A 12,716-nucleotide genomic window follows, 5' to 3' on the forward strand; every position below is an offset into this window, starting at 1 on the left:
CTGCAGTTATTATGTCTTTTAAAAATGCCTGGAAAAACATCTAGTATATACATTAAAACAAGATTAAACTAAATACAATGATATACTTTATTTGTATGATTAAGCAACTAAAAACATCTTCCATTAACAGTCTTCAGAATATTTAATAAAACACTTTCATTGGAACATGCTACCTATGTGGTACACTGAAGACTACTGTTAAAAGTAAGAAAGACTACTATTAAAGTACATAATACACTCCCCTTCATATATGACAGAGGGAACAATAATGTTGAAATGCATGTATGAAAACACATTCCATGTAATGCTTACGTGTAGTAACAATACTGTAAAGTGACAATACTACTGTAATAATTGATGCAGAATTTAACTTTGTAACAACATACAGCAATTACGTAATGCTTGACATCAGTAAAATCTCTTGATTTAGTAAAACAGTATCTACATTAGTCACATAACAATGGCTCTGCAAATTGACATATTCTCCGAAAAACCAAAGATATTAAATGTTAGTGTCACAATTAATTTTATAGCAGTACAGTACGCTTGTGTTTTTCAGGCTTCAAAATTAATAAAAAAATAATCAGTTAGAATTAACACTGTGGTAATCAATTGTAATTGCAATAACCGTATGTATACAAAAAGAAAACTACCATTGGTAATTTAAAATAAATCTTCATGTCTTTTAAATGCAAATTGATACATTTGTGATTACATTTCATACAGTAGGATTTTCTGCTTATGTACATAGACAGTGCTCACGGCTCCTCCTCAGATGTCCGAATCTTACTTTCATATGACACAAGAGTCTGGTAAAGATTGTCTCTGCTCTGATTCCCACCGACACTGTTCCTCTGGTCAGTTTCTCGTCCAGAGAGGCCAACCTTTAGCTGATCCACATATTCAGTGTTCTGATGGAGAAATAAAATATGGTCAAGGTGTTTAGAACCCAAGGTGGCCCTTCTTTGGGTCACTGGAGATTCCCTTGGGGCAAAGGCCCGATCGGCCGAAACAGCAGTTGCAGGTATGGACAGATATTTTCGTGCCAGTCTAGCCACAGCTGGGAAGCGATGTTCTTTGTTGCGCCACCATTGAAGAGGGGAAAGGCTGCGTCTGCAGAGGGGCTCCGCTATATAATTTTCCAGCTGCTGGTGAATTTCGGGCATTCGTTCTGTTGGGTCCTCTCCTAGAAGAATATCATACATGCTCTGTGGGAGAGGACTCATCCGTATGCGTGAAGTTATCGGTAAATCTTCTCTCAGCGGCGGCGTTGCTCTTGTGCCGCTAGAAGGTCTTTTACGTTCGTTGATGTTTTTGAGAGGTGAGCCGACCTCAAGCATGCCGTCGTTTGCCTGTTCCGGAGATGACACCGCAACAGAAGGCTCGCTTGGCGGCAGCTCAAAGATGTCGCCCTCCTCTGCGGAGCCACACGATTCAGGAGAATCCAAAGAAGCCATGGCAGGCATTGGCAAGGGATCATCTAAACCGAAATCGGCTTGTTCTCTTGGTTCATCCACGGGTTCCTCCATTTCTATGCTTTGGATCCTCTCCCCGTTCCTTCCTTCTTTATTTGCGTAAGCTTGGACCGACAACAGTTCTTTTACCTTGTCATGCAGCTTGCTGCGGGCATGCGGGCTGAGAAACCGCAACTCTTTAAAACGTGGGTCCAGAAATGAAGACAGCACAGCTGGGCTGTCCAAAAGAGCCTCTTCGTCACTCATACTCCAGCATTTGTCCATACCGGCACTAATTCTCTCCATGACTCCTCTCACCACCGGACAGCTGCACTCGGCGATTTTCTGTCCAAGGAGCCGGGACACTCCTTGAAGACACGGCATCAGGGCAGAAATGGGGCCATTGATGTCCTCGCTCAAAAATGATGCTGCAATACGGACGGTTTTAAGCACGGGGACCAGTTCGTGTATGAGACGCCACTGATGATCTGCTAAGTTTGATGCTACTTTTTGCTCCTCTAATACTGAGCTTATTACCCATTTGAGTTCCAGGAGACTCTCGCACATCTCAATGGCGGTGGTCCAACGTCCCGGGTCGTTCAGTACCAGGCATGCAGATTCTTTATTAACAGCCTCGGCTTTCTGGCTCAGTGCTGTTGCAGCATTCACATTATGCTGAAAATGCAAGACGATGGCGCGTGCATCTGCAAGAGCTTGTCGGACAGTCTCGACACAAAGTCCTTCCTGGACACACAGTTTCAGGGCCTGTCCTGCACAAAGAAGAGGTGTCCATCCTTCCGGAAGAGCACTGGGATGTGGATGGCTGGGTCCTGAAAATTCTTGTTGATATTCCGACTCGATGGTCATATTATCTTGCCCCCTCAACTCCGTTCCAAAGGGAGTGTCGTGGACGACGCAAAAGACATAATTCTCAGGAAGTTGGAACTCGGATAGAACAGCTCTTAAGGTGTCGGCAAACCTTGCATGGCCTCTTTGATCTCCATTTTCTTTGAATTCTGGTATCGGTCGCGTCTCCAGCACGCAACGTGCCAGGCGCCAGTTAGAGTCTACAAAATGTGCGCTGACCATAACATAGAACCGCCCATCCCCTCCGACCCCACATCCTTCGACAGAACGCCAATGCTCGATGCAGACATTGAGACAATGAGAAGCGAGACTAGTCTGAAGATGCTGTTGCAGTACTTGTTTGAGAATATGGTAGCGGTGCCAAAGTAAGCTGCCAAGCAGGGACGGAGAAGGCACGGGATAGTTGGGCTCTAAGCAACCGAGTAAGAGTCTGAATCCCTTTTCTTCAACCACTGACAATGGTTGAAGGTCTTTGAACACCATCTCTAAGATAAGATCCGTCAACACCTCTGCTCGCTTGTTACTGCAGCCTTTTGTGCCACTACGGTTGCCGCTAGTTCCCGAACTGCTGTTCATCTCCCCTGAAGGAAAATTGTACATCAGGCAGTTCATATCCGTATCTTGGTGGGGAAGGGCATTCGAGGTAGAGGTGCTGCTTCCACCTGCACAATCGGGGGCACATGTGGTCCGAGCAGGTTTGGTTTCCCCCGTCTCAGGTAGCAGCACCTCTTGCTGCTCCTCTTTGACAGCAACGGGTACCCCTGGCTGAAAGACAGCACTGCTTGCGGCATTACATGCTGTTAGTCTGTTGCCATGTACACCGCTCTGACCTATGTGAGGATGTAATGCATTAGGGGTAGAGATGTCTGCGATGTTGTGAGGCGGCACAGCTCCATCCCGGATACTGTGTTTCCGTCCCAAGTGTTCTCTCATGGATGTGGTGCTGTTGTGAAAGGAAAGCTGCCTCTTACAGTGGTTGCACTCCACGCGATGCAGACTTAGTTGAGTGTAGTGGTTCCACACTTTTGACGTGCGGCGATCAGAAAACGGCAGGAACCGCTCCATTCTTCTCCTAAAGGTTGGCGCGCCGAGATTACCAGGATACCTTTGAGGTGGGAGATCCATGTCTGTGGTAAAATATAAGCAAAATGACATTAAAATAAAACGTATTATACTACTATATAAATAATATGAGAATTTGTTGACATAATCAATTTTTTCAGAATGTTATAAGACATTAAATAAATGTTGTGCCCCATTATGTTTGCTGGTTTTCCATAAAATGGCAACAAAATCATATTTATTTTCTTACAAAATTAGGTAAAGAGACTTTATGGAAAATAAATTGGAGTTCCAGAATTGTCTGTTATGTTTCTTTTTTTCAACAATTAATAAATTCCATACAAGTCTTTATTCATAAAAAAAAGTATTAGCTCTTTTTCTCTTCTCTGTCTCATGGCTTTAGTTTTTGTACCTTGTTTGAAATGTCTAATTAATTAATAAATTAAAAAAGAATAATAATGTAACAAATGATGTATCATACAAATGTGTCTTACAGGGCAACTTTTGAGAGAAACTACCAGCTAGGCATCATAACAATGTTTTTAAGGTCAAGTCCAGTCTGTTCCTTGTGATTTTTTTACACAGGTATTAGAGCATTATAGCTTTTGTACTGTCAAATTACCTACAACCAAAATCTAAAGATTTGTAAATACGTAAAAGAATGTAAAATGTCTTCTTTAATAAAGAGGCATATTTTCCTCTCTATTTCCTTTAAGTTAGTGACGCTGCATTATATAGAGTTTAGACACCTACAGGAAATAATAGTCACTTTGAACAGTTTACTTACGTCACCTCTAAGAATGACAAACGCGATTGTAAAAGTACAAATAATTAATGTAGCATTAAAATTAGTGTATCATGTTAAATAAAAATTGCATGTGTAATTATATGAACATTAATTAATGCTGAACGTGGCCATTCACACGTTTTCAGATTGAATGCAGCGTGTAAAATTGCATCAAACTGCAATATCGCGAAAGCAGCGTGCGCTCACAAAAGATTTAAAAAATATTGAGATTTATTTTTCAATGATAACCCCACGATTAACCAGAACACACATGTTGAAATAAAAATTAAGCTGTTAAATAATAAGCAAGTAATGTGGTTAAGTTCAACATATTTACATTTGACACAGAACTGCGTCCTAGCATCACTGGATCAATTTCTTCCGGGCAAGCATGATGGCCACGAGCGTCTCATCTAACGTTCCTTACAACCTGTGTGTTTATTCCTCCTCCACTAATGCGGCAGAATTCACTACTCGCATTACACCTAGAGACACAACTACACAGCCTGGTTGTGTCCAAAAATAAACAATACCTTATGTGTTAAATATAAAACCCCTCTGCATTTCTTAACATACTCCTCTGTGCCCCTGCGACCTACAAATGGGATGTGCTTAGCTAGATGGGAACTAGGGAGCCACAGTAAATTATGTACAACTACAAAAGCGAAACATGACTACATTTTAAGTTTTTGGGTAAAGAATAAAACCTTTAAGTTCATAAATAATCATTAGTTAATTTATTGAGAAGTTAATTGTAATAGTTTGTGGTTTCAATGCCGTACAACTGATCTGACCACTACTCTGAACGGAAGATTTTGCCACGGCCCCTAACGTCTAAGCGAATTCACTTCCGATTTCCGCATGCTGGGAAAATAAAACAAATAACGTGAATGACATCATCCCGCACAGTACAGTACGAATCTGAGCTGGCAAAATGGATTATTCTGGAAAAGAAAAAGAAGCTCTGGCTATTGTGGCCGAGGCAGACAAAAAGACGAAAATGTCGCGTTCAGTGTTTGGATCGTTTTTGGGGTAAATTCATACATTTATATCAAACGTAAACGTTTGCGATTGTTTTGACAATTAATTACGAAATTTCTAACGTCACGCTGCTCGTATTCAGCTATAGCAAATTCATAATCGCGTTCACTCCGAAGTGTTTATTTATTTACCCTGTCCACAGATTGTAAACAATCGTTATATAACGTTACGAGTAAAATCCGTCAGCGGGCCATGTAACGTTAGCCTCTCATGTGGCATTTGTAAATGCATAATAAACAGTGCTGAACGCGCTAAACGTGATGTTTCCTTATGACTGTCATTCATTTGACTACTCTGGATCTGAAACAATGCTCGGTTTACTGTGTCTGAGCGCTTGGGAAAACTTACCGGTGGTGCCTTGCGCTATCCCCTCCTCCATACAAAGCCTTTCACCACCGCTGGCGACAGCAGGGACGTGGAGTCGATGTTTCACTCTCAGGTGTTTGATCATGTTTGCGGTATTTGAAGAGAACTTAAAAGTCGACTTGCACAGCTTGCAGTACACAGTGCCATTGTTCTCGTTTTTAATAAAGTACTTCCAGGCTAGGGAGCAATATCGGGCCTGTATCTTCACTTGGCTTTCCAGCTCCTCTTCCTTCATGTTGTCCATAGCTGAAAACACTTTGCCAGTGCAGTCGACATCTGTAAATGGCGCCGCCTACCGGCTGCAGTTTCTCGGCTCTTCAATGAACTGTACGAACCTTTGTTTCATTCATTCATTACAGGAATTCCTCCAAAATCGAGGAGTACTGTGACATGTATGTTAGAGCTGCCAACATGTTCAAGATGGCAAAGAACTGGAGTGGTATGTGGACCCGGCCACCTTTGCACCAACTTTTTAAGGGGATGAATGTGTCTTACACGATTTTGCTTTATTTCTTGATCTAAGCTGCGGGAGATGCTTTCTGCAAAGCTGCACGACTGCATTTGCGAGCGCAAAGTAAGCACAATGCAGCCGTCAATTTCATTGATGCTGGCAATGCCTACAAGAAGGCTGATCCTCAAGGTACCATTCTCCCGCTCTCTAACATTTAGGATTGTTATAATAAACAATACACAATATCTGTAATGATTCTAATACAAAAGAAAGTTTGATTTGTATTGTCCAACATCTCTGTGCAGAGGCCATAAGTTGTTTCGGTAAGGCCACTGACATCTACACGGATATGGTGAGAATAAATTTAATATTTAAACACATTATCAAACACATGTTTAGTCGTTCAAACCGAGACAACATTTAAATTAGGAAACGTTCTTATATTTTTTCATCTGTTTTTTACAGGGACGTTTCAACATTGCTGCGAAGCACCATATATCTGTGGCTGAAATCTATGAATCTGAGTTATTAGACATACACAAAGTATGTGGTTTATTTACATCGAAGTATACATTTTATACTATTAAGCATCAATAATAAACATTAGCAGTATTGTAAAGTCACAAAGATAATGTTTTTACTTTTTTCAAGCCAAAGGTTGAAAGTAGCTATTACCAGATATATGTGCTTGTTTGCAGGCTCTTGCTCATTATGAACAGGCAGCAGATTATTACAAAGGAGAAGAGTCCACCAGGTCTGCCATAATAGATTTTATGTGTCCTTTATAAGGTCTAGTCATCCGAAGTATTTATTAGACCTTTTTTCTTATAAGAGGCGAAGCACAATCATTGTTTTTTTCTTTCTCGTATTAGCGCAGCCAACAAGTGTCTGCTGAAAGTGGCAACCTATGCAGCCCAAATGGAACAGTATCAGAAAGCCATTGAAATATTTGAGCAGGTAATAATAATAATACACTTTATTTTCTATAACGCCTTTCAAAGTTGCATCTATAAAAAAACGACAAAACCAAATACATGAATGTAGGAATGAAGGCATTTAACAAAACCATTTTAAAAAAAAATTAAAAAAGGTGTGTGGTTTGATTTAAAATTGTGTCTTTGTTTAATATACATATTCATATTAATGGGCACATGGTTGTCTTTGACCAAATATTTAGATTGGAACCTATTCCATGGATACTACACTATTGAAGTATGCTGCAAAAGACTATTTCTTTAAAGCGGCCCTCTGTCACTTCTGCGTGGATATGCTCAACTGCAAGGTGAATACTTTTTTACAGTCATGTTAACATGTGAACATATTACTGATTCCGTAAATTAACTTGTTAACATGTTTCTTTTTCTTCCACAGCTGGCTGTACAGAAGTATGAGGACATATATCCTGCATTCACAGATGCTAGAGAGTGCAAACTTCTTAAGGTTTGATTTTCTTTTTTATATTATTGTCTATTTGATTAGGATTGTGATTTCAGTTGCATTTGAGGCTTACATCTCAAATCCAGTCTTCTACATAATATTGCTTTCTGTTTTACTATTTATTATTGTGGAAATATGCAAACTTGGTTTTATACAAACTGCTTAATAAATTATGTTCCTGCATTTTACATTAAACAGAAGCTTTTTGATGCACATGATGAGCAGAACACTGAGGCATACACTGAAGCAGTAAGTGCATTCAATGCAGATATATCATTTTAGAAATTACCAAAGTAATCTGTGCATTTAAATTTCTGGTTTTGACTTTGCGTTTTTCAGATCAGGGAATTTGACTCAATCACCAGATCTGATAAATGGCAGACCACCATGTTGCTCAGAATCAAAAAGACCATTCAGGATGAGGAGAATGACCTTCGTTAGTGTGAAGTCATGATTCCAAACAGACCACCCATTTACATCTTTCGTTAACAATGATTCCTTTAACTTACTGTGTTTATTATTTATTCACTATGTAACTTGCACTTTGTCCTTTTTCCCCAAATCATGCTGTGTTTAAAGAACTACATATCCCAAAGAACACAGTGAGGTCTTTTAGAATGACATTGGATGGGGTTTATTTTACAAGATTTTAACTTTACTTTGTTATTATTGCTGTGTCATTACATATTATATACAGGCCTGTGTAGTATCAGTATTTATGTGTTATTAGTTTGTTAAACATTTGTTAAAGATCCAGTCACATCTGGGCTTACGTACAGATAAACATGTATTGTTAGTGATTATGATGTTGCTAAATTCTATCTTTCAGAAGTAAATCAACACTAATTGCGGTTTTCCTCTATAGAGGAAAGTGCCAATTTTCTTCAGTTAGATTGTTAACAAACTAATTTAAGAATTTGTTAACTTATTCTAACATTAATATTATTACTATTTCAATTTTTGTACCACGACATAGCAGAGTGATTCTGCATGAGGGAATCATTTTCTAGGTCTTAAGATGACCAGTTCAATAAGAATACCTGCAAAGTTGTATTTATTTCTTTTCACTTATTTCTTTTTTCTTTATAAACAGTTCCTTAAGTTAAAGAATATCAATTAATGAAACGGGATAAAAAATATGAGACATATAGAATGAATATACTTCAGAGAGAAATTAACTTAAGTGCAATACATTTATTTATTCTCTTATATTTATTGATAATTTATGCTAATTCTTGCAATTCATGTTGGGCATTTGGACGATTGCGTATGTTCTTGACTCAGTTTACCAATACTGGAACTTCAACATGGCAAAAATAGCACAGCAGAATTTGCTAAACTGTGTTGAAAACACAGAGTTGTATATGTTAGAAGAAAAAGGATTTTTAAATTGGCACCAAGTCAGGAATAACCTATACTTTAATCTACTGAGAAAAATGATGTTTACAGTGCTACTAAAAAAATGACTATATTTTATAGTGGCATGTATGTATTCACCAAATATGTTAATTTAAATTGCTAATAAATTATTTGAACCTACATTTGTATTGTTTGTATTCATATTTCACTTAAAGAGATAGTTCACCCAAAAATGAAAATTCTGTCATCATCTATGCTCTCGTCATTTCAAACCTGTATGATGTGTTTCCTTCTTCCACAGAACACAAAGAAGATATTTTGAAGAAAGTTGCTAACTTAACAGCGGCAGCACCCATTCACTTCTACATGGACACAAAACCAACGCAAGTGAATGGGTGCTGCTTTTTAACATTCTTAAAAATATCTTCATTTGTGTTTTGCTGAAAAAGAAAGTCACACAGGTTTGAAATGAGAAGAGAGTGAGTACATGATGACAGAATTAATTTTTTGAGTAAACTATCACTTTAAAATCACTATTTCAGCACAATCACGATTGTACCAAAAGGGATTGTATTTAAGTCCTTTGAATGAACTCCAGCTATAATGTTTTTTTGCATTTGTCCGTTGACCACTTTAATCCTCATCTTCCTCATCATCTTCCAGTTCTTCCGTTTCCTCCAAATCAGCCGTCTGCTCCTCCAGCGCAGCTTTCAAAGCCTGCTCTTCCTCCACAGTGGGGTCCAGGGCTTCTGTGATTTCAGGACCGCTGGGGTACTCACTCTGGGGTAAGGGAGGCATCACTGGAGTGTAGGCTGTTCCAAGATATTTCATCCCCCAACCAAGATATATGTTTCCAAACTTTCTATGAGGAAACAAAAGAAAGACTTTTTATTAAGAATATACAGAGAATTAGGCAAGTAGGCAAGGCATTTAAAAGCAGCGCTGCTTACTTTCCATTAACATAAGCATATGCTCCTGGCCAGAGGTTCGAGCGCACCACAGCAATGCAAAACTGAGGAATGAGGCTAGAGGATGTCATGGAGCTCCACGGCGATGTGTCGTTGATGTCTGGAGTCAACATAAAACATTATATCCCACATTACATACAGTATGTAACAGCAGTAAAGTGTACTAGAGATATTCTGTGAGGGGTGTAACTTAACTGACTTGCATCTTCAGAAAGAGGCGTCAGAAGAGGAGGTCCAGTCTCAGGTTCTGGCTCATCAGCTTCCTCTTCATGGTCTTCCTCCTCCGCATCCTCATCTGGGTCTTCGCCTGATTTCTGTGTAAGGTTTATCCACACACAGCGGCCCTAATATTCATAAAAAAATGAAGATACAAAATGTTTAGAATTGAGAGGAGAATAATGTATTTCCAGATTAAAAAATAATAATTCAAATTAAAATGTTAAAGAAATACCCTTTTTAAATGTATTTTTGATAAGGACTTGAAAAAATCAAAGCAGTCTTCTTCATTACCTGTTGAAGTATGTGGTGTACATGATGGACCCATAAGTTCAGCGACTCCGCCATCTCATTCACATGGATGCCCTCAAACTCAGGATTCTCCTCAAAAGTGTCTCGCACTTCCTCATCCTCACCTTCCTCCTCTTCAAAATGGTAGAATCCCACAGGGCTGACGTGGGTGCCAGCTGAAATGCGTGCGATCTGGGCGCGCAGGTAGTTGGCTTCGTTGCCAGGAAAGGGGGGATAACTCACAACCGGAGCGTCGAGCCTGCCTGTGAAGAACTTGCGGATTTGTCGTGCCACCGTGATCTGAGCCGGGATGACAAACGGCAGTCTGACCCAGGGCATGCCGGGCTCTTGACACACAAAATAAGTGAATTTGTTCACACCCGTGTGGTTTTCTTCCCTTGGTACTATTGGAGGTGGCTTGTGAGTTGATGTAGGGGTTGGATCAGCCTGCAAGTGAAGATGAGGAATTATTATTTGATATATAATATTTACACTAAAAGTAAAAAGTTCTGCATATCTATTCAGATGTGTGTACATTAGAACAGGGGTTTTCGAACTGTGGGTCGGGACCCAGTTGTGGGTCGCACAGTGACATCAGGTGGGTAGTGGAAAGTCACTTGGTTTTGAAAGATACACAACAAAACTGTTTAGTCCAGTTAATGACTGGCAATAACAATAGCTTTGATATTTTACCATTATAGTTTGGTATTGCAGCCTAAATTTAATTTATGCTAGTAAGGGAAAACAAAAACTCTTCTGCGTATAGAATGTGTATTTTCTCCCCGTATTTCCATTAAAAATATTTTGGTGGGTCTCAAGATAGATTATACCTGTCTAGATGGGTCCTGAAATGAAAAGGTTTGGGAATTGCTTCATCATAATACGTTTTTCAGAATCCTTGACTTACAGCTTCTACCATTTCACTTTCATTCTGGGCCTCATGTGTCTCTTCCTCTTTCTCCTCATCCTCATGTGTCTCTTCCGTCCCCTCTTCTTCCTCTCCTTCCCCCTCTCTGAATTCCACCTCTGCCACAAGGTAGTTGCTCTGTGTTCCCAGGATCTTTCCCCAGAATCGACAGCGCTGGACACGTTGCGTGTCCACCAGCTGTTTCAAGGCCAGGAAGACTCTCTGAGTCTCCTCTCTTCCCAGTCCCACACCAGCTTGCTCGAAGAAGAAGGCAAGTTCTGCCACATTCGGCAGAGGTGAATCCACCTGACAAAAATACACATGCTACATGTTTAATAATTGTATCAAGCATTACACAAACTGCTATAAACAACAGTGGAATTACAAATATTTGGATGTTTAAACCACTTTTAAAAATGCAAAGCCAAACATTTTGTCCTTGAGTGCCAGAAAAGTAGTTGTAATGTTATTTTTAGATTCCTTACCAACTCTTCCTCATGATCACCATCATCAACCCCTTGCGAGAACAGAGATTTCTGCTGCTCAGCCAATAAGAGAGCTAAAGATGAGGATGGACTGTCACGCAAGGTGTCCTGCTTCTCCTGAAAGATGTTTCTTTTAAGATCAAGACTCATGTCTTCAAACACATCGACTGCATTCTCTGGACGCTCATCCATAATTTTGGTCAACATCTGTACTAGATGGTCATACCTGGATAAGAAAGTTGAAAGGATTTGTCAAATGATTTTTCAGCCCTTCATCTATCACTGCATTGCTTTATTTGCATGTGTGATACAGTATGGTATCTGATCGACTTTTTTTCAAACAATAAATGAATGTTTCTTCATATTCAATTAAACAACATATTGTTAATATTATCATAAATAATCGGTGTCTGCATTATAGCGTTTAAATTGTGTCTGTAAGGGAGACAGGGGTTAGTTGTCACAAGGGGTACAAGCGCAAACCCCAAAATATATAGGCCTATATCAAACATATAATTGCAATGAGCTCGGTTATCCAAACTAACACAATATTCCAGTAAAAAAAAAGATTGCTTTGTTCATTTACGTCAGCTCGTGCATTTAAATAACGTTACTGTGAAGTGTTTGTGCTTCCTATGGCCGTTATCTGTACAGCGTCAGTTTAAGCATTATATTCAAAATAAAAACAAAAGCTAAATATTCAAAGAATTTCACTTATTAATACAAAAGGGATATACTTACAGGTTTAAGTTTGTTTTAGTGCTGCTTTTCATCATAAAAGCCTTAAATGACTCCACAGCCTGTTCCCTCTCATTTTCTGACTCCATTTTTTCAAACCTTCGAAATCGTCGCTGACTAGTAAAGTAAAGTTAACTTACAGACTACGCAAAATCGTGCATATTTCGATCTAAATTCTTATAATTTAAAGCAAACGTCCATAAAAAAGTACTTTAAAACAAACGTCAATAGATGGCTGCAGCACGCTTCCGTTGTCAAGGAAGCAGATCGTTAACTAAACAAACCTG

General features: G+C 39.3%; 3 protein-coding genes across 4 annotated transcripts; 1 reads left to right on the forward strand and 2 right to left on the reverse strand.

The window, feature by feature from the left end:
- Positions 1-62: 62 nt before the first annotated feature.
- si:dkeyp-117b8.4 (zinc finger BED domain-containing protein 4) lies at positions 63-5,923 on the reverse strand. Of its 2 annotated transcripts, none has more exons than XM_056745094.1 (2): positions 5,560-5,923; positions 63-3,448 (listed from the first exon to the last, which is right to left on the reverse strand). In XM_056745094.1, exons 1-2 carry the CDS (start codon positions 5,819-5,821, stop codon positions 759-761), a joined length of 2,952 nt encoding a protein of 983 aa, XP_056601072.1. In that variant the 5' UTR covers positions 5,822-5,923; the 3' UTR covers positions 63-758. The 2 variants fall into 2 exon arrangements, with proteins under 2 accessions (XP_056601072.1, XP_056601073.1); XM_056745095.1 differs by lacking the exon at positions 5,560-5,923 and adding an exon at positions 4,508-4,759.
- Positions 5,056-9,004, forward strand: napaa (N-ethylmaleimide-sensitive factor attachment protein, alpha a). Its single transcript, XM_056745101.1, has 11 exons — positions 5,056-5,202; positions 5,937-6,016; positions 6,101-6,217; positions 6,334-6,380; positions 6,494-6,571; positions 6,727-6,782; positions 6,901-6,985; positions 7,206-7,310; positions 7,400-7,468; positions 7,664-7,714; positions 7,805-9,004. The coding sequence occupies exons 1-11, from the start codon at positions 5,105-5,107 to the stop codon at positions 7,904-7,906; spliced, it is 888 nt and encodes a 295-aa protein (XP_056601079.1). The 5' UTR covers positions 5,056-5,104; the 3' UTR covers positions 7,907-9,004.
- Positions 8,645-12,703, reverse strand: rsph4a (radial spoke head component 4A). The gene is made up of 7 exons (XM_056745098.1): positions 12,433-12,703; positions 11,692-11,917; positions 11,207-11,512; positions 10,303-10,746; positions 9,992-10,136; positions 9,775-9,892; positions 8,645-9,686 (listed from the first exon to the last, which is right to left on the reverse strand). The coding sequence occupies exons 1-7, from the start codon at positions 12,516-12,518 to the stop codon at positions 9,458-9,460; spliced, it is 1,554 nt and encodes a 517-aa protein (XP_056601076.1). The 5' UTR covers positions 12,519-12,703; the 3' UTR covers positions 8,645-9,457.
- Between the last annotated feature and the right edge of the window lie 13 nt (positions 12,704-12,716).

The sequence above is a fragment of the Triplophysa dalaica genome, chromosome 4, assembly GCF_015846415.1.
Source record: "Triplophysa dalaica isolate WHDGS20190420 chromosome 4, ASM1584641v1, whole genome shotgun sequence".
In the NCBI taxonomy this organism is placed as follows: domain Eukaryota; kingdom Metazoa; phylum Chordata; class Actinopteri; order Cypriniformes; family Nemacheilidae; genus Triplophysa; species Triplophysa dalaica.